The sequence below is a fragment of the Triticum aestivum genome, chromosome 2D, assembly GCF_018294505.1.
Source record: "Triticum aestivum cultivar Chinese Spring chromosome 2D, IWGSC CS RefSeq v2.1, whole genome shotgun sequence".
In the NCBI taxonomy this organism is placed as follows: domain Eukaryota; kingdom Viridiplantae; phylum Streptophyta; class Magnoliopsida; order Poales; family Poaceae; genus Triticum; species Triticum aestivum.
The window spans coordinates 30,590,612-30,609,552 of record NC_057799.1 but is presented as its reverse complement, the minus strand read 5'-3'; the positions used below and the strand labels follow the sequence as shown (position 1 = coordinate 30,609,552).

The window sequence follows — 18,941 nt, the reverse complement described above, 5'->3', positions numbered from 1 at the left end:
TCACCCTAACCCAATCATGGCAGCAACCAACATCCATTAAAGTGGCGAGAGGAGGTTCATGCCCATATCTCGGGTATCTGGGGAAAGAAACTGTTGTGCCCCTCATGTTGGAGCAACGACGACATTGCTTTCGCGCTAGGTGCAGGGCAACGCCGTTTTGCCGGCACATTGTGAGTAAACATAGGGTTGCGTGGAAAGGGGAGAGGGAAATTGGATTGAGACAATGAAGGGTGCCCACATGATCAAGAGTCGATGTGATCATTGCGAAGGAGGTGATGTGGCCCACATGTCAGCACACCATTGCGATGGGATAAGGCGCGCGCCGGGGGGGGGGGGGGAGGGCAGAGGATGCACCACGAAAGATGACATACAATCGCCTACCCCTTTTTAACAAGATGATCGAACACCATCGACGAGTTAAAAACCAAAGATGCACCTGACCTGCCAAAAAAAAAAGGGTTCAAGCGCGTACACAAACAAAACCGTTCATGGCTCCCAATTCAAACCTAGAAACCATTTATTTTATAGAAGCACGGTAGGGCGATATCAAATCGATGTCATGATCCGCTCAACCTTAATCGAATACCGCCCATGCCACGAATGCGAAACAACAAAAAACCGACGTGTCCGTAAATAGAACCTCCGCGACATCGACGACGACGACGACAGAACCGGCACACGCGTTTCACACACTGTTTTCTCCGGTGGCGACGACGTTGCGCAGGAATGAATGGGAATGTCACGGTCGGGGCAGGTCCGATCCGCCCAACCACTAAACCTTAATCCAACAAGGACACTGTTCCAATCCGCCATGCATCCACCATTCCACCTATGACGTTCTCCCCCACGGCTGCCTGCCACCGTCCTCCAAACAGGGACACGCCAAGGCGCGCCGCGAGAGCGAGCGAGCGACCTCGACCCACAAGGAAAGGAAAAATCAAAACCAAAACCAAAACCAAAACCCCACGGCCAGCGCGGCGGGCAGGGGGCAGCGTGGGAGCCGTCGGATGGGCGGATCGGGGCCGTCCGCTTGGCGCGGCGACGGGCGTCACGTGCGGGGGCGCCAGGGGGAGGCGGAGTCCCCGAAGAGGGAGGAAGGCCGGGAATTTATTATTTTAGGCCGCACAGCCCCCATCTCCGTCCCTCTCCCCTCACCCCCTCGGGATATCCGCCCGCCAGCGCTCCACTCTCCCCCCGTCTCCGGCACCGTGCGCGCCGCCGCCGCCGCTAAGATCCAGCCCCTCGTCCGCTCCGCCACGCGCCAGCGCCCAGCACGCGTCGGCCCGTCCGCCCCCGCCGCCCCCGCCCGAGGTGCGCCTCTATTTATCTCTTTCCCCCCTCGCGTCTCCCCCCATTCCCCCTGTCGCTTCCCCCCAGGTCAGGCCAGATCCGCCGCCCGATCCGCCTCAGCTCCCGGAGGTGAGCCCGGCCGCCCGCCGCCTTCCTCCGCCGTTGCTCTGTTTCCAGCGGGCCCAGCTGTGGCACTGCGTAGGGTGCTTCGTTCGTGGGTGGCGGGGAGAGGGTTTAAGGGTTCTGCGCCTGCGCTGCTCTGCTCCGCCCGGGACTTACTGTACTAGGTGTTTGAAATTATGCGGAGCTTGGAATTGGGATCTTCGGAGCTTGCGCTGGCATGCTCCGTGTTCGTAAGTGCTCATGGAGGGAGTAATTATGGAATGTGGCTCCCGCACTGTATGCACAGTAGTCAATTATCGGTAATTATGGCTGGTGTGGCTCGCCGGAGCTGCCCTGTGCGTGCCTGCCACTGTATTTTGTAGGTTGGGTCGGTGTGCTTCCATGGACACATGCTCATGCTAAGTGCAAGCTGACCCAGGGTGGTTGCACAACGACACGGTGATACAGGGGTAGCGGTCCACTGTTGTAGCCAGTTTGCCGCCGTACGCATGCCTTTTCTGCCGTTCAGTCTCCACTTCTTTGGGTGAGGGAGTCGCGTATCGTTTCGGTCGTGTTGATGCTACCTGCTGTCATAATGCACTGTGAGCAGTAGTATTGCACTGGGAATGGTAGTTGCTGTTTTTTCCCCCTCTCTCTCTAACCTGGTGATCTAGCCACCCTATTACTTTGCCTGCCATCTTCTCTTTTTGGCTGCATGTGTTAGTTGTGAAAGCGTAGAATCATTTGCGTTGGTACTTGTTTTACGTACCTGTGTCATAGGAGTAATTGCACACGTTATCTGTTTTGGTCAAGAGCATCTTGGATGTTCAAACTTGCAGAGGAAGGTCATGAATTAGCCCATAAAGTACTTGTGTCTTGTCTCTATGGACTAATAATTTGTATTCACATGCTTCTGTCAGGTTTCAAAACCCGGGGTTTACACACCTTTGATGGCACTGTCTCTTTGAAGAACACTGCATCTGCGCTGTTTGTCCAAAGGGAGGACGATGGGATCCACACATTTGCCCATTGTCGGCCTTAATGCCTCGACAACACCATCGCTATCCACTATTCGCCCGGTAAATTCAGCCGGTGCTGCATTCCAACCATCTGCCCCTTCTAGAACCTCCAAGAAGAAAAGTCGTCGTGTTCAGTCATTAAGGGATGGAGGCGATGGAGGCGTGTCAGACCCTAACCAGTCTATTCGCCAAGGTAAACTGAAAACCATTTCCTTCCTACAAACTACACTTTGTTGTCATCCTCAAACTTGTGTAGATACTTTTATTGACTGAGAGCATGCTGGTGTTAGTGTAAGATATCTCAATGCTAGATCACAGAATGGCGGTTATTGACCTTGTTAAAGATGCAAATGACTGCAGCAATATTTAACACTTTTTTATGCGATACAAATACAATAGTAGTTCTTCTATATAATGAGTAATGAGTAAAGCCCAGTTTTTCTTGATTAAATGGTTTTAGTGGAAGGAATGTTTAATGTTCAAAATGATGGTTTATAAGGGAAAGGAACATGAAAGTGCAAGAATACATATAAGCAGCATATTAGTTATGCAAGACTGAATCATTTTCCTTATATAATACTTCTAAAAGAGAAGGATGTCTAGAAACCTTTTCTGATAATTTACTAGCATGAAGAACAATAACATTCGTAAATTGACACCTGTGCTTCTTCTTAGCTATCGTGTTGCTCAGTTTCTAATGCATATCTGGATGTAGGTCTTGCCGGCATCATTGACCTCCCAAAGGAGGGCACATCAGCTCCGGAAGTGGATATTTCACAGTAAGTACTTGAGCATTTTAAAATTAGAATTAGCATATCTCTCTTTAAAAAGGAAAAATATGTATAGTTTAATATAGAATTATTATAGATTATGCTTATTTTATTATTCGCATATGCTGATATTTTGAATTGCATTTGATATATTTTTATAGATTTTTACTGAACTACATTATAGTTGCCATACACAATGCATTTGCTCAGGCACATCACTGTTGCACTGCATGGAGTATTTTTGTGCACTTAGGAATCATTTTCAGAAAGCCTTTTGCCTATAATTTTAAAAATAATAATTTAATTACCATCTGAAACCCGTACCCGCATGACGGATGAAAGCTCATTTGAAGTTTTCGATTTATAGTAGCCAAGTGTTTGTTATGTTATATTGTTATGGTCACCATCGTAATGATTTTGTTCTTTTTTCTCTAGTGGGTCCGAAGAACCCAGGGGCTCCTACCAAATGAATGGGATACTGAATGAAGCACATAATGGGAGGCATGCTTCGCTGTCTAAGGTTGTCGAATTTTGTATGGCATTGGGCGGCAAAACACCAATTCACAGTGTATTAGTTGCGAACAATGGAATGGCAGCAGCTAAGTTCATGCGGAGTGTCCGAACATGGGCTAATGAAACATTTGGGTCAGAGAAGGCAATTCAGTTGATAGCTATGGCTACTCCAGAAGACATGAGGATAAATGCAGAGCACATTAGAATTGCTGATCAATTTGTTGAAGTACCCGGTGGAACAAACAATAACAACTATGCAAATGTCCAACTCATAGTGGAGGTTAGTATTGCTCACCCGTTGATGTGCAATTGATGCGCAAGTTGTTCATTTAGCATGACATGACAATTTTGCTGTTGCAGATAGCAGTGAGAACCGGTGTTTCTGCTGTTTGGCCTGGTTGGGGCCATGCATCTGAGAATCCTGAACTTCCAGATGCACTAAATGCAAACGGAATTGTTTTTCTTGGGCCACCATCATCATCAATGAACGCACTAGGTGACAAGGTTGGTTCAGCTCTCATTGCTCAAGCAGCAGGGGTTCCGACTCTTCCTTGGAGTGGATCACAGGTGAATCTCACATTCTCTGATAACTCATCGTCTGATCTTTGTACTGGACACATTTTATAACAGAAAGACACTATATTATAGGTGGAAATTCCATTAGAAGTTTGTTTGGACTCGATACCTGCGGAGATGTATAGGAAAGCTTGTGTTAGTACTACGGAGGAAGCACTTGCGAGTTGTCAGATGATTGGGTATCCAGCCATGATTAAAGCATCATGGGGTGGTGGTGGTAAAGGGATCCGAAAGGTACATCATTCATTTGATTGGACTATATTCAAAAGATTGTGTGGGTTGTTGTGTGATATTTTATGCCCAGAGTTAGCTCTAACCTTTTCAACATATTAACTCAATATCTGTTGCAGGTTAATAACGACGATGATGTCAGAGCACTGTTTAAGCAAGTGCAAGGTGAAGTTCCTGGCTCCCCAATATTTATCATGAGACTTGCATCTCAGGTTAGACTTCTCTGCAAGTTGCATTTTTTCCAAGCATGTTGTTCCCGAGTTGTATATTATACGCCTGGAAGCTTCATATGTTATTCCTTGCAGGCTAGAAATGTATGCTGGAACATGTGCTCATATGGTATATTATGTTTTAATCCTCCCCTTTTTTCTTTTGTAGAGTCGACATCTTGAAGTTCAGTTGCTTTGTGATCAATATGGCAATGTAGCTGCGCTTCACAGTCGTGACTGCAGTGTGCAACGGCGACACCAAAAGGTAACGCTGGTCCAGATCTGAAAACATCACGTGTATTACATGTTCTACTTCATACTTGTAGTTGTTTATCAAAAGGACCAATTGCGTCCATTTTTTGTTTATACCAGATTATTGAGGAAGGACCAGTTACTGTTGCTCCTCGCGAGACAGTGAAAGAGCTAGAGCAAGCAGCAAGGAGGCTTGCTAAGGCTGTGGGTTATGTTGGTGCTGCTACTGTTGAATATCTCTACAGCATGGAGACTGGTGAATACTATTTTCTGGAACTTAATCCACGGTTGCAGGTATATTCTTTTGAACATTCCTCTGGACTTAGTTTTTTGTCGTCAGTTATTTACATTGTTAAATGGCATACATCCAGGTTGAGCATCCAGTCACCGAGTGGATAGCTGAAGTAAACTTGCCTGCAGCTCAAGTTGCAGTTGGAATGGGTATACCCCTTTGGCAGGTTCCAGGTAATAATTATATTATTGTAAGTTTTTTAGTTACTTTCCCATGTTATTTCTGTGCCTAACTTTCTCCTTATACAGAGATCAGACGTTTCTATGGAATGGACAATGGAGGAGGCTATGACATTTGGAGGAAAACAGCAGCTCTTGCTACCCCATTTAACTTTGATGAAGTGGATTCTCAATGGCCAAAGGGTCATTGTGTAGCAGTTAGGATAACCAGTGAGGATCCAGATGACGGATTCAAGCCTACCGGTGGAAAAGTAAAGGTGAGATTTCATGATGCCGTCTATGGTTCTAGCACATTAGATTTGTAAACTGACCGGATCTTGATTTTCTTATAATTCAGGAGATCAGTTTTAAAAGCAAGCCAAATGTTTGGGCCTATTTCTCTGTTAAGGTAAGCTGTTCATGGCTCTGTTGCACTGTTATATTGTTGAGTTGGGCAGAAAATTGGGCTGCGTTTTTTTTGAACTATTTTTTCCATTTGGGCTTTGACCAAGTACTAACCAAATCGAACACATTTTTGTCCCCCCTTTTATCTGTTTTCAGTCCGGTGGAGGCATTCATGAATTTGCTGATTCTCAGTTTGGTATGCAAAATTTGACCCTGTGTATATTCCTCTTTGCTATTTGTATTGGTCCTTACGTTTGGAAGATTACTCTTTTCATTACAGGACATGTTTTTGCATATGGAGTGTCTAGAGCAGCAGCAATAACCAACATGTCTCTTGCGCTAAAAGAGATTCAAATTCGTGGAGAAATTCATTCAAATGTTGATTACACAGTTGATCTCTTGAATGTAAGAAATACCACCTGTATATGCTTTTGATGTAATACAACCATTTTACATCTGGCATTCCTTTAAAGTAATCCCATGCCTCAATTTTCTGTATCTTTAAATCAGGCCTCAGACTTCAAAGAAAACAGGATTCATACTGGCTGGCTGGATAACAGAATAGCAATGCGAGTCCAAGCTGAGAGACCTCCGTGGTATATTTCAGTGGTTGGAGGAGCTCTATATGTAAGAAACTATGCCCCTCTTACTGCAGCTTTTGTCAAACCAATTGCGAAAAACACAATTAGTTGTTTAATGCAAATCACTGTCTTGTGCTGCAGAAAACAATAACGAGCAACACAGACACTGTTTCTGAATATGTTAGCTATCTCGTCAAGGGTCAGATTCCACCGAAGGTAGTGTTTTAATGGGCTTAAACTCTGGATATTGCTTGAAGATGAATGTTGTTGAATGTTGAACAATTTCTTTTGTGCAGCATATATCCCTTGTCCATTCAACTGTTTCTTTGAATATAGAGGAAAGCAAATATACAGTAAGTCTTACATTCCTTTAAAAAAATGAGTCGTTGTAATGAAGTAACGGCTATCGTTGACGCTCATCTACACCATGTCACAGATTGAAACTATAAGGAGCGGACAGGGTAGCTACAGATTGCGAATGAATGGATCAGTTATTGAAGCAAATGTCCAAACATTATGTGATGGTGGACTTTTAATGCAGGTGATTTTGTCTTGTTTTTCTACCTGCCCATAAGTATGATATATAATGTTGTGAAGTACTGGTGAAAGAGTTCTGATTCAGTAGCTGTAATTTCTTCAGTTGGATGGAAACAGCCATGTAATTTATGCTGAAGAAGAGGCCGGTGGTACACGGCTTCTAATTGATGGAAAGACATGCTTGTTACAGGTAATAATTGTCTGTTTGTTCCTTTCCTTCTAACTAATCTTGGTGTTTGATTTGATATTTTCCAGCCCTATTTGTGGCTTTTTACGTCATTCGCTTCATTAGCATTCATTTCTTTCCACTTTCATTTAAAGAAATTTAATTACGATGTTTATTTCTAGTCATGTGCCATAAGAAACCACAATTAAGTCATTATTATGGACTAATTGATGTCACAACAAGCTGCTATTGTGGTAAATCCGTAAATGTGACTACCTAAGCAGCCAAACAAACCAGGTCATAATGATAAGCGTTATCAACGGCATGTCTTGTGAAGTTGTGATGTAAAGACAAGTTACATAGCTGTAAAAAAATTAATAGGGCTCCAGTTTTTATATTGCTACTTCTGTTTCTTAATTTGAGCAACTACCGACCACAATGCTTTGTGTTTATTACAAATTTACAATCAAGAATTTATTATAATCAAGCTGTAATAACCTATGTCATGAACCTTCTAGGGCATGATGTTACAGCATCAATTTTTTGGTGATAAAAAAGGAACTATTAATAATTAATGATTCTTGATCATGCCACATTGTATCCTCGTGTAAATAAATGACACATCGTTCTTGCAGAATGATCACGATCCTTCAAGGTTATTAGCTGAGACACCCTGCAAACTTCTTCGTTTCTTGGTTGCCGATGGTGCTCATGTTGAAGCTGATGTACCATATGCGGAAGTTGAGGTTATGAAGATGTGCATGCCCCTCTTGTCACCTGCTGCTGGTGTCATTAATGTTTTGTTGTCTGAGGGCCAGCCTATGCAGGTTACATCACAACGTTTCTATTGCTTCTGCTGTACATAACAATTGCACGTAAAGTATCTGAACTTAATATATTTTGTCTAGGCTGGTGATCTTATAGCAAGACTTGATCTTGATGACCCTTCTGCTGTGAAGAGAGCTGAGCCATTTAACGGATCTTTCCCAGAAATGAGCCTTCCTATTGCTGCTTCTGGCCAAGTTCACAAAAGATGTGCCACAAGCTTGAATGCTGCTCGGATGGTCCTTGCAGGATATGATCACCCGATCAACAAAGTAAACATCAAGAACCTTGCAGTACCTATATTTCTGGTTTTTTGTCACGTGTTTCTTGTTCTCCTCAAACACCTTTTTTTTATGTTATGAATTCTGGATGATCCCTAATTCCTCCTTGACTTTGGCTCCCTTATGCTACAAAACTGTTTGTAACCTATGGAAGTTTATTATGCCTGTCTTGGAAAATCTGAATTTGGGTGCTCTTTCTCTTATGTTAATCATGGTCACTACTTTACAGATTGTTTTTATCCTTGTGCTATTTTTCTCTCTTTCAGCAATTTATGTTTTGGTTTGATTTTTTCCGATCATAACTATTTGTTCAGCATTTGTTTACCTTTTTCATTATACCCGGCTTTCTTTTCAGGTTGTACAAGATCTGGTATCCTGTCTAGATGCTCCTGAGCTTCCTTTCCTACAATGGGAAGAGCTTATGTCTGTTTTAGCAACTAGACTTCCAAGGCTTCTTAAGAGCGAGGTATGTGATAATAGACGTGATATGTAGCGTCTGGGTAGATTTCAATCTGCCATGTGGATTTCTAATTGGTGATATAGAAGGGTTGTATCACTTTGCATAAGCATCATGTCACTTTATCTTGTTAATTTTCATTTTACATTGTCCAATCACCGGTAATTTTCCGTAGCTTATTGTGTAACTTCTAAAACTGCCTTTTCCTAATAATGTAATCAAAACTTGAAATATTTCATTTTAATTCTTCTTAGCTTGGAACATTTGATACTTCATCTCATCAATTTGCACTGTAGCTCAGAAGTTCTCATTTGATTTTAACCCAGTTCTTGCTTATTGATCTTTATATTTTTTTTGTGTGTTCTACCATAATGGTTTCAACTTTTTATGCAACCAGTTGGAGGGTAAATACAGTGAATATAAGTTAAATGTTGGCCATGGGAAGAGCAAGGATTTCCCTTCCAAGATGCTAAGAGAGATAATCGAGGTCAGTATTAGGTTTCTTTTATGATATCCTTGTCTAGAACTTCTACTGCTCTTTGTAACATGTTTTCTTGTAGGAAAATCTTGCACATGGTTCTGAGAAGGAAATTGCTACAAATGAGAGGCTTGTTGAGCCTCTTATGAGCCTACTGAAGTCATATGAGGGTGGCAGAGAAAGCCATGCACACTTTATTGTGAAGTCCCTTTTCGAGGACTATCTCTCGGTTGAGGAACTATTCAGTGATGGCATTCAGGTTATCTGACATCTCAAAACTCAGATCTACTAGATATCATTGTTTTAAAAGGATATTCCTTTTTCCCTTTTATTTACGAGAACATTATCAACTAATGTTCATGCACATATTATAGTTTGCACCATAATCTATCAGTAATTAAGTAGCTAATGATTTTAGGTGTAAAAAAGGTAGCAAATAGTTTGCAAATGGCTTATGTCTTGTTTCCTTAGAAACGCTTTCTGCTTATTTGTTTCCTTCAACTGTCATGTTTTGTAGTCTGATGTGATTGAACGCCTGCGCCAACAACATAGTAAAGATCTCCAGAAGGTTGTAGACATTGTGTTGTCTCACCAGGTAAATGTTTTGTGATCTGATGGCTTAGTGCAAATGATTACTGAAGCAGTCTTCATTACTTATAATTCGATTTTGTTGTAGGGTGTGAGAAACAAAACTAAGCTGATACTAACACTCATGGAGAAACTGGTCTATCCAAACCCTGCTGCCTACAAGGATCAGTTGACTCGCTTTTCCTCCCTCAATCACAAAAGATATTATAAGGTGACAATGGCAGCCTAAAATAATGGAAGCTTTTGAATCATACTTTTCTGATATCTTAGTCTAATGAATTACTTACATCATAATAAATGCAGTTGGCCCTTAAAGCTAGCGAGCTTCTTGAACAAACCAAGCTTAGTGAGCTCCGCACAAGCATTGCAAGGAGCCTTTCAGAACTTGAGATGTTTACTGAAGAAAGGACGGCCATTAGTGAGATCATGGGAGATTTAGTGACTGCCCCACTGCCAGTTGAAGATGCACTGGTTTCTTTGTTTGATTGTAGTGATCAAACTCTTCAGCAGAGGGTGATCGAGACGTACATATCTCGATTATACCAGGTATTACATAAAATCATTTTTTGGACTTGATTGTACTCTCCCTTTGCATTTCTTGGAAGCATACACTAAAGTTCCTATTGAAACAAGATGCTTATGCTTCTTTAAAATAAATCTGGCAGAATCTAGGTGTGGAAATATTTGATTTTACTACATCTTACTGCTCTTCAAGTTGGCTAATACCAAAAACATTTTCAGCCTCATCTTGTCAAGGATAGTATCCAGCTGAAATATCAGGAATCTGGTGTTATTGCTTTATGGGAATTCGCTGAAGCGCATTCAGAGAAGAGATTGGGTGCTATGGTTATTGTGAAGTCGTTAGAATCTGTATCAGCAGCAATTGGAGCTGCACTAAAGGGTACATCACGCTATGCAAGCTCTGAGGGTAACATAATGCATATTGCTTTATTGGGTGCTGATAATCAAATGCATGGAACTGAAGACAGGTATGTTCATGTGCAATATTAGTGCTAATGAGCTGTATCTGGTTGTTAATATTTGGTGGAATAATTCATTTAATAATTTAACTCATTCCTTTCAGTGGTGATAACGATCAAGCTCAAGTCAGGATAGACAAACTTTCTGCGACACTGGAACAAAATACTGTCACAGCTGATCTCCGTGCTGCTGGTGTGAAGGTTATTAGTTGCATTGTTCAAAGGGATGGAGCACTCATGCCTATGCGCCATACCTTCCTCTTGTCGGATGAAAAGCTTTGTTATGAGGAAGAGCCGGTTCTCCGGCATGTGGAGCCTCCTCTTTCTGCTCTTCTTGAGTTGGTATGTGACTATCAAAATGCCTGCGTGTTGTTTGATACTCCATAGTCCATATGCTTTAATTATCCTGTTTGCTATTTGTATTTATTTAGCCTGTTGTGGTTACAGGGTAAGTTGAAAGTGAAAGGATACAATGAGGTGAAGTATACACCGTCACGTGATCGTCAGTGGAACATATACACACTTAGAAATACAGAGAACCCCAAAATGTTGCACAGGGTGTTTTTCCGAACTCTTGTCAGGCAACCCGGTGCTTCCAACAAATTCACATCAGGCAACATCAGTGATGTTGAAGTGGGAGGAGCTGAGGAATCTCTTTCATTTACATCGAGCAGCATATTAAGATCGCTGATGACTGCTATAGAAGAGTTGGAGCTTCACGCGATTAGGACAGGTCACTCTCATATGTTTTTGTGCATATTGAAAGAGCAAAAGCTTCTTGATCTTGTTCCCGTTTCAGGGTAAGCCTGCACACTGTTCATTTGGTGGCACATAATAGGTCTTGCTCTTGTGTTTTGCCTTCAATGAACTTTTCATCTTACTCAGGAACAAAGTTGTGGATATTGGCCAAGATGAAGCTACTGCATGCTTGCTTCTGAAAGAAATGGCTCTACAGATACATGAACTTGTGGGTGCAAGGATGCATCATCTTTCTGTATGCCAATGGGAGGTGAAACTTAAGTTGGACAGCGATGGGCCTGCCAGTGGTACCTGGAGAGTTGTAACAACCAATGTTACTAGTCACACCTGCACTGTGGATGTAAGTTCCTTCCCCTTGCATCTTGTTTTTCTGTGTGTAACCAATCAGACTAAATTGAACTTGTAGCATTTATTCATAGAACTATTATGTCATTTAGTTGTCATTTCCACCTAATTATGTTTGGAAGCTCATTCTGTTTTTAATGCTTTTAGATCTACCGTGAGGTCGAAGATACAGAATCACAGAAACTAGTGTACCACTCTGCTCCATCGTCATCTGGTCCTTTGCATGGCGTTGCACTGAATACTCCATATCAGCCTTTGAGTGTTATTGATCTGAAACGTTGCTCCGCTAGAAATAACAGAACTACATACTGCTATGATTTTCCGTTGGTGAGTATCTCGCTCTCTTTCTCTATATATGTATCTATTGTGTTAGCAGATTCTTAGTGATATTATGTGTCCAAAAGCTGACAAGAACTCAAAAATGTAGGCATTTGAAACTGCAGTGCAGAAGTCATGGTCTAACATTTCTAGTGACACTAACCGATGTTATGTTAAAGCGACGGAGCTGGTGTTTGCTCACAAGAACGGGTCATGGGGCACTCCTGTAATTCCTATGGAGCGTCCTGCTGGGCTCAATGACATTGGTATGGTAGCTTGGATCTTGGACATGTCCACTCCTGAATATCCCAATGGCAGGCAGATTGTTGTCATCGCAAATGATATTACTTTTAGAGCTGGATCGTTTGGTCCAAGGGAAGATGCATTTTTTGAAACTGTTACCAACCTAGCTTGTGAGAGGAAGCTTCCTCTCATCTACTTGGCAGCAAACTCTGGTGCTCGGATCGGCATAGCAGATGAAGTAAAATCTTGCTTCCGTGTTGGATGGTCTGATGATGGCAGCCCTGAACGTGGGTTTCAATATATTTATCTGACTGAAGAAGACCATGCTCGTATTAGCGCTTCTGTTATAGCGCACAAGATGCAGCTTGATAATGGTGAAATTAGGTGGGTTATTGATTCTGTTGTAGGGAAGGAGGATGGGCTAGGTGTGGAGAACATACATGGAAGTGCTGCTATTGCCAGTGCCTATTCTAGGGCCTATGAGGAGACATTTACGCTTACATTTGTGACTGGAAGGACTGTTGGAATAGGAGCATATCTTGCTCGACTTGGCATACGGTGCATTCAGCGTACTGACCAGCCCATTATCCTAACTGGGTTTTCTGCCTTGAACAAGCTTCTTGGCCGGGAAGTGTACAGCTCCCACATGCAGTTGGGTGGCCCCAAAATTATGGCCACAAACGGTGTTGTCCATCTGACAGTTTCAGATGACCTTGAAGGTGTATCTAATATATTGAGGTGGCTCAGCTATGTTCCTGCCAACATTGGTGGACCTCTTCCTATTACAAAATCTTTGGACCCACCTGACAGACCCGTTGCTTACATCCCTGAGAATACATGTGATCCTCGTGCAGCCATCAGTGGCATTGATGATAGCCAAGGGAAATGGTTGGGGGGCATGTTCGACAAAGACAGTTTTGTGGAGACATTTGAAGGATGGGCGAAGTCAGTAGTTACTGGCAGAGCGAAACTCGGAGGGATTCCGGTGGGTGTTATAGCTGTGGAGACACAGACTATGATGCAGCTCATCCCTGCTGATCCAGGTCAGCTTGATTCCCATGAGCGGTCTGTTCCTCGTGCTGGGCAAGTCTGGTTTCCAGATTCAGCTACTAAGACAGCGCAGGCAATGCTGGACTTCAACCGTGAAGGATTACCTCTGTTCATCCTTGCTAACTGGAGAGGCTTCTCTGGTGGGCAAAGAGATCTTTTTGAAGGAATCCTTCAGGCTGGGTCAACAATTGTTGAGAACCTTAGGACATACAATCAGCCTGCCTTTGTATATATCCCCAAGGCTGCAGAGCTACGTGGAGGGGCTTGGGTCGTGATTGATAGCAAGATAAATCCAGATCGCATTGAGTTCTATGCTGAGAGGACTGCAAAGGGCAATGTTCTTGAACCTCAAGGGTTGATTGAGATCAAGTTCAGGTCAGAGGAACTCCAAGAGTGCATGGGCAGGCTTGACCCAGAATTGATAAATTTGAAGGCAAAACTCCTGGGAGCAAAGCATGAAAATGGAAGTCTATCTGAGTCAGAATCCCTTCAGAAGAGCATAGAAGCCCGGAAGAAACAGTTGTTGCCTTTGTATACTCAAATTGCGGTACGGTTCGCTGAATTGCATGACACTTCCCTTAGAATGGCTGCTAAGGGTGTGATTAAGAAGGTTGTAGACTGGGAAGATTCTAGGTCTTTCTTCTACAAGAGATTACGGAGGAGGATATCCGAGGATGTTCTTGCAAAGGAAATTAGAGGTGTAAGTGGCAAGCAGTTTTCTCACCAATCGGCAATCGAGCTGATCCAGAAATGGTACTTGGCCTCTAAGGGAGCTGAAACAGGAAACACTGAATGGGATGATGACGATGCTTTTGTTGCCTGGAGGGAAAACCCTGAAAACTACCAGGAGTATATCAAAGAACTCAGGGCTCAAAGGGTATCTCAGTTGCTCTCAGATGTTGCAGACTCCAGTCCAGATCTAGAAGCCTTGCCACAGGGTCTTTCTATGCTACTAGAGAAGGTACGCATACTTGCTGTTTTATTTCTTGAAAGTAATTTATTGAGGTTGAGTGAAATGTTGCCATCTTATGTATATATAGTGTTTTAACAAATAATGATAATGCTTTTTCTTTGGTCACTCACTTGTTCAGATGGATCCCTCAAGGAGAGCACAGTTTGTTGAGGAAGTCAAGAAGGTCCTTAAATGATCAGATGATACCAACGCATCCAATTCAGAATGTGCATGATATCGGTTTCTCTTGAAGTACATATATAGAAGGATACTATTCGGCTGTAACCGACCATAGCTGATCTGAGTCAACCATTATTTTGTAAAACTTTTTCGTGGTCTTCTCTGTTATTGGAGGCAACTGTTATTCGAGGCAGAACTTGCTTTCGGACGCCTCCGAATGGTTGATGAGTGTAGTTGGATGTGTTAGTTCCGCTTCCAGAAGGTTTGAGATGAATGCCGGTGGTGCGTGGGGGCTGCCGTTGGCAAGAACACTGGCGATCTAGAGTTGTTGTTCTGTGGTGTTCCGGTTTCTCCAGTATGGCGATTGTGTTTCGCTGTAGTCCTGTGATGTACTATCGGTTGGTGATGTAATTCTAGTCTTGTAGACTGTTTGAGTACGAGTGAGTCGTCCATTCAATTTTGAACTTGAATAAATGTGCTCTCTAGGCTTATGTGTATTACTACGTGGAAATAAATGATTGTTGAGTTAGCATTGGACTTGAGAATCTGTTGGAATTATGGTGTACTTCTGTTGAGTTAGGGTTCCTCTTCTGTCTGAAGCTCCAACACACGCTCACTTGTCCATTTTCCCAACTTGGCTCTCAAATGCTCCCCCCGTTTTGAAATATAAGCCCTTTTAGAGACTTCAATACGGATGCGGATGTATATAAACGCATTTAAGAGTGTGGATTTACTCATTTTACTCCATATGTAGTCCATACTGAAATCTTTAAAAAGGCTTATATTTAGGAACGGAGGGAGTATATATTATGGTTTTCTTTGAGAATTTGGAGCGGATTGGATCAGCAGCCTGCCAAGCTGAAGCTGCCTTCCAACAGCTGAGTTCATCCTCTTCATCATGTGTTCTAGACTCTTGATCTCACACCTGTGCCTGGCCGGCCATGCCCCTCACCCTCGTGGTTTGTTACTAGACAACTTTTATTGAAATCTAGCAACATACTTCCTCTATAAAGAAATATAAGAGCGTTTAGTGATCCAAACGCTTTTATATTTATTTACAGAGGGAGTATGTTGCTTACTTTGCAGATCTGTTGATTAAAATGGGCCCCTCTCTCTACCACCGGGGCCGGCAAATGTCACTCTGTGAATCAGAAACAAATACCTATCAATCTGGTTTGTCTATTGAGAAATGTTTTGCTGATTTAACTAGCTCGATCTGCACCAGCGCAACAGGCGTGGCGGATATATAATAACCTGCATAATTTGATGAGCCGGTGTGGCGGATTTCCTTCCACGGAAGCCGGAATATGCAATGAAAGGGAACATTGAAAAGACTGAATTTCTTTTTATTCTCTTGCATATGGCTTCCCGTTTCAAACTAGCTATACCGTACCACTGATAAGAGAAAACTGTTGACCTACTTATGTACTAATCCATTGCATAAGTGTAGTATTATAAGGATCAGTGACCCAAGCTTTGACACACGTGTCGGCTCCCTAAAGCGTGACCTTAGAACTGAATAAAACTGAAGATAAATCCGATTTCAGTGGCACAAAGTATATATGAACCGGGGTGAAAATGGACACATCCGACCCTTTTTGAATCTTTGGCACAAAATGAACCGAGTCTGAATTTTTTCAACAATCTGCTCCCCTTGCATGACGTCATGGGTTAGGGCGGCATGCTAGATAGCACGACACCACGGGCTGGGGCGCCTTGGCCTAGGGCACCATGCTAGATGGCGCGACGACTACCTCTACGGAAGATGTCATGCTGTCTAGCACGGTGCCTCAGGCCTAGGCATCATGGTATCTAGCATTTGACGCCCCAACCCCAGGCGTCAAGAAAAGTTATTTTGTGAAATATTTTTAGATCTAATTCATGTTGTGTTGAAGTTTTTGAAAAGAGTCAGATTTGTCCACTTCCACGAATTTATGCGTGTGATACCCACAACTCCACCACACCAACGAATGGTTATCCTGCGGGTTTTTTTCCATCCAAAGAGAAGTTATTCGTGCTTAAGTACGAACTATGGTTATGCATAAGTGATGTGGCTTTTGAACCTTCCTTATGGTTTTACCACCTTAGGGCATCGGCAACCGCAAATTTTCTCCCGCATTCGTCCGCGGACAGAGGGACTAGTCTACAGACCGGACGAAAGGGCAGCACCGGAGGTATGTTCTTTCCCTATATCTTCGCTATGTCCGGTTGCGCCGCTCATCGGAATGGCAAAGGGGGTGCTTCAGCCGAAGAGGGTTGGGGGCTTCGCATCCATGAAGCCTAGGTGGGGGTTGACGATGGTAGCGCCGCTCATTAGAGTGGAACCCCCACGATGTGCTTCCGCCGGAGGGGAAGGGGACGACGATGTCCTGCGACCGGGCAAGACACCGGCTGTGCATGCCGGCGTCGCTTCGACGGTGGCCTTCAGGGGACCCAAGCGGCGGCGGCCTCCAGTGTTCTACTTCTCCTCGATGACCTCAACGGCGGGCACGGACGTGCTGGACGCCGTGTCATCGCCGACCTCTGCTGGCAGGGCGCAGTCACGGACACGGATGACTTCCGTGGTTCGGATGTATGCGGTAGGTTTGAGGGCCACCGTCGAAGATGCCCTTATACGACGATCGAGTGAATAATTTTTCTTTATATTGTAAAAAAAGTACGATGACCCACAAAGTTTTACATACGGCAACGTTTCCAAAAGACAGACTTGTAAAAAGTGAGCCAGTGGTTACCAATCCCATGGCATGTTATGATGCAGCAATCATTGGATCCACATGCTGCCGAGACCTATATATCCAGACATGTCCCCCCGCCCTCGCCACAAATCGTCACTACTGCAAATAATGCCCCCATCCAGTACACACACGCATTAATAATCAACAAATATATCATTGCACGCATAATAATCAAACGTGATTCGTGACACACCCATGTTAGGTGCGCTCTTGGACAGTTGTAGTTGGACCTGTGCCTCCCCCGGCTGCACAGCCCACGGCCGGAGTCTCGCGCGCATGACTCACACCGGTCGTACAGACATATTTCAAATCGGTCGATCCACATATCAAATCCACCAGCAAAATATATATTGTGACAGTGACATGGACGGCGGCTGTCCCCGGGATAGAATAGGTGTGCATGCATGTGATCGAGTTGCAAGGAGAAGATTCGTGGTGAAAAGCTCCCGGGAATAGTACGTACTCGTAGGGGTCAACCTTCGTACGTGGTACACGACAAGTATTCGTAACGCAATTATTGTGGCTGGTATATTTGTTTGGGTTCCACTGTTGTTTATTTTGTGTGGGCGCAGCCACTGGGATGAAAGGAACATGTGTGACAGATCTTATCTAGATTAAGTTCTTGGTTAATTACTTCTTTTCTTGAAGTGAATCGTCACTCCATCCGCCCGAGAAAAATGTAAGGAGATTTATCTTTTCATGGTCTTCAGGGACGGTGGCAGGCTATAATTTGTGCTTGTAATATACGTAAAAGACAGTAGAAAGGAATATAACACGAGGAAGGATTTTGTAAGATGGATACAATGATAGTATTCTTGCAAGTCCAATCAAATAGACGCAGGAGCAAAGCCAGCTTCCGACTTAGAGCAATTCTAGCAGACCCCGCAAAAATTCGACCCGCAAAACGCGTTTGCGGTTTTACGAAGATCGCGTTTGCGGGTCGAAAACTAGCGCGGCCGAACAAATACCGTATCTAAACCTGCATAATTTGAAAAAACATTTTCGCGGGAGAAATTGCGCAAACATAGTTTATCACGTCACATACTACAGAGTTCATACATACTACATGATCAACAAATTAAGCATAGATCATACTACATGCTACGTTAACTAGTACTAGAGGGGGTCGGATCTGACGGCGGCGAGGTCGCGGCAAAATGGACGACGCTGTGGAGGCCGAGGGACGCTTAATCCTCCTCGCCGGAGCTGCACAGATCGACGTACTTCGCCGCCTGCTCCGCGCGGATGGAGGTCTTCGAGCCTTCTTGGCCTTCTCGTTGGCAGCGACCGCCTGCCGCCACTCGAGGTCTTCGAGCTCCTCGGCGTGGCGCTGGCGCTCCGCCTTCTCGCGCACGCTCCGCTCGGCGATGGCGGCCGCAACGGCGTCGACGTCCGCGACGTAGTCCTCGGGCCCGACGACTTCGCGGCGGCCGAGCGGAGCGGGCTCCTCCTTCACGGGGACGAAGGCGAACGGCGCCGGCTCCTTCGGCTCCTCCCCGTCCTCCGACCACTCCCTCTTCACGGGGAGAAAGCGCGCGCCGGAGGACGAGGAGGATCCGGCGTAGGAAGACCTCGCGGAGGAGAAGGACGCGCGCCGGCGGTCGTACTCCTCCGTCTCGCGGCGGTTGAAGCTCGCCGGCGGCGACATC

The 18,941-nt window shown here is 44.2% G+C and overlaps 1 protein-coding gene across 2 annotated transcripts; it reads left to right on the top strand.

Moving 5' to 3' along the window:
- The first annotated feature begins 1,109 nt into the window (after positions 1–1,109).
- Positions 1,110–15,086, top strand: LOC543414 (acetyl-CoA carboxylase 2). Of its 2 annotated transcripts, none has more exons than XM_044474137.1 (34): positions 1,110–1,311; positions 2,313–2,604; positions 3,127–3,190; positions 3,617–3,974; positions 4,055–4,261; positions 4,343–4,504; positions 4,621–4,713; positions 4,880–4,975; positions 5,083–5,256; positions 5,334–5,427; positions 5,503–5,690; positions 5,771–5,821; positions 5,974–6,013; positions 6,098–6,222; positions 6,328–6,444; positions 6,540–6,614; positions 6,695–6,751; positions 6,835–6,939; positions 7,039–7,125; positions 7,737–7,928; positions 8,010–8,198; positions 8,563–8,673; positions 9,062–9,151; positions 9,225–9,401; positions 9,660–9,737; positions 9,819–9,941; positions 10,034–10,276; positions 10,472–10,719; positions 10,815–11,052; positions 11,158–11,510; positions 11,596–11,809; positions 11,962–12,141; positions 12,242–14,386; positions 14,517–15,086. In XM_044474137.1, the coding sequence occupies exons 2-34, from the start codon at positions 2,400–2,402 to the stop codon at positions 14,571–14,573; spliced, it is 6,936 nt and encodes a 2,311-aa protein (XP_044330072.1). In that variant the 5' UTR covers positions 1,110–1,311; positions 2,313–2,399; the 3' UTR covers positions 14,574–15,086. The 2 variants fall into 2 exon arrangements, with proteins under 2 accessions (XP_044330072.1, XP_044330073.1); XM_044474138.1 differs by lacking the exon at positions 1,110–1,311 and adding an exon at positions 1,351–1,419.
- The last annotated feature ends 3,855 nt before the right edge of the window (positions 15,087–18,941 follow it).

Coding starts and splice junctions, on each gene's coding strand:
- LOC543414 (XM_044474137.1), top strand. CDS start 2,400: ATGGGATCCACACATTTGCCCATTGTCGGCCTTAATGCCTCGACAACA. Junction 2,605..3,126: donor TAACCAGTCTATTCGCCAAG/GTAAACTGAAAA, acceptor ATCTGGATGTAG/GTCTTGCCGGCATCATTGAC. Junction 7,126..7,736: donor GAAAGACATGCTTGTTACAG/GTAATAATTGTC, acceptor TCGTTCTTGCAG/AATGATCACGATCCTTCAAG.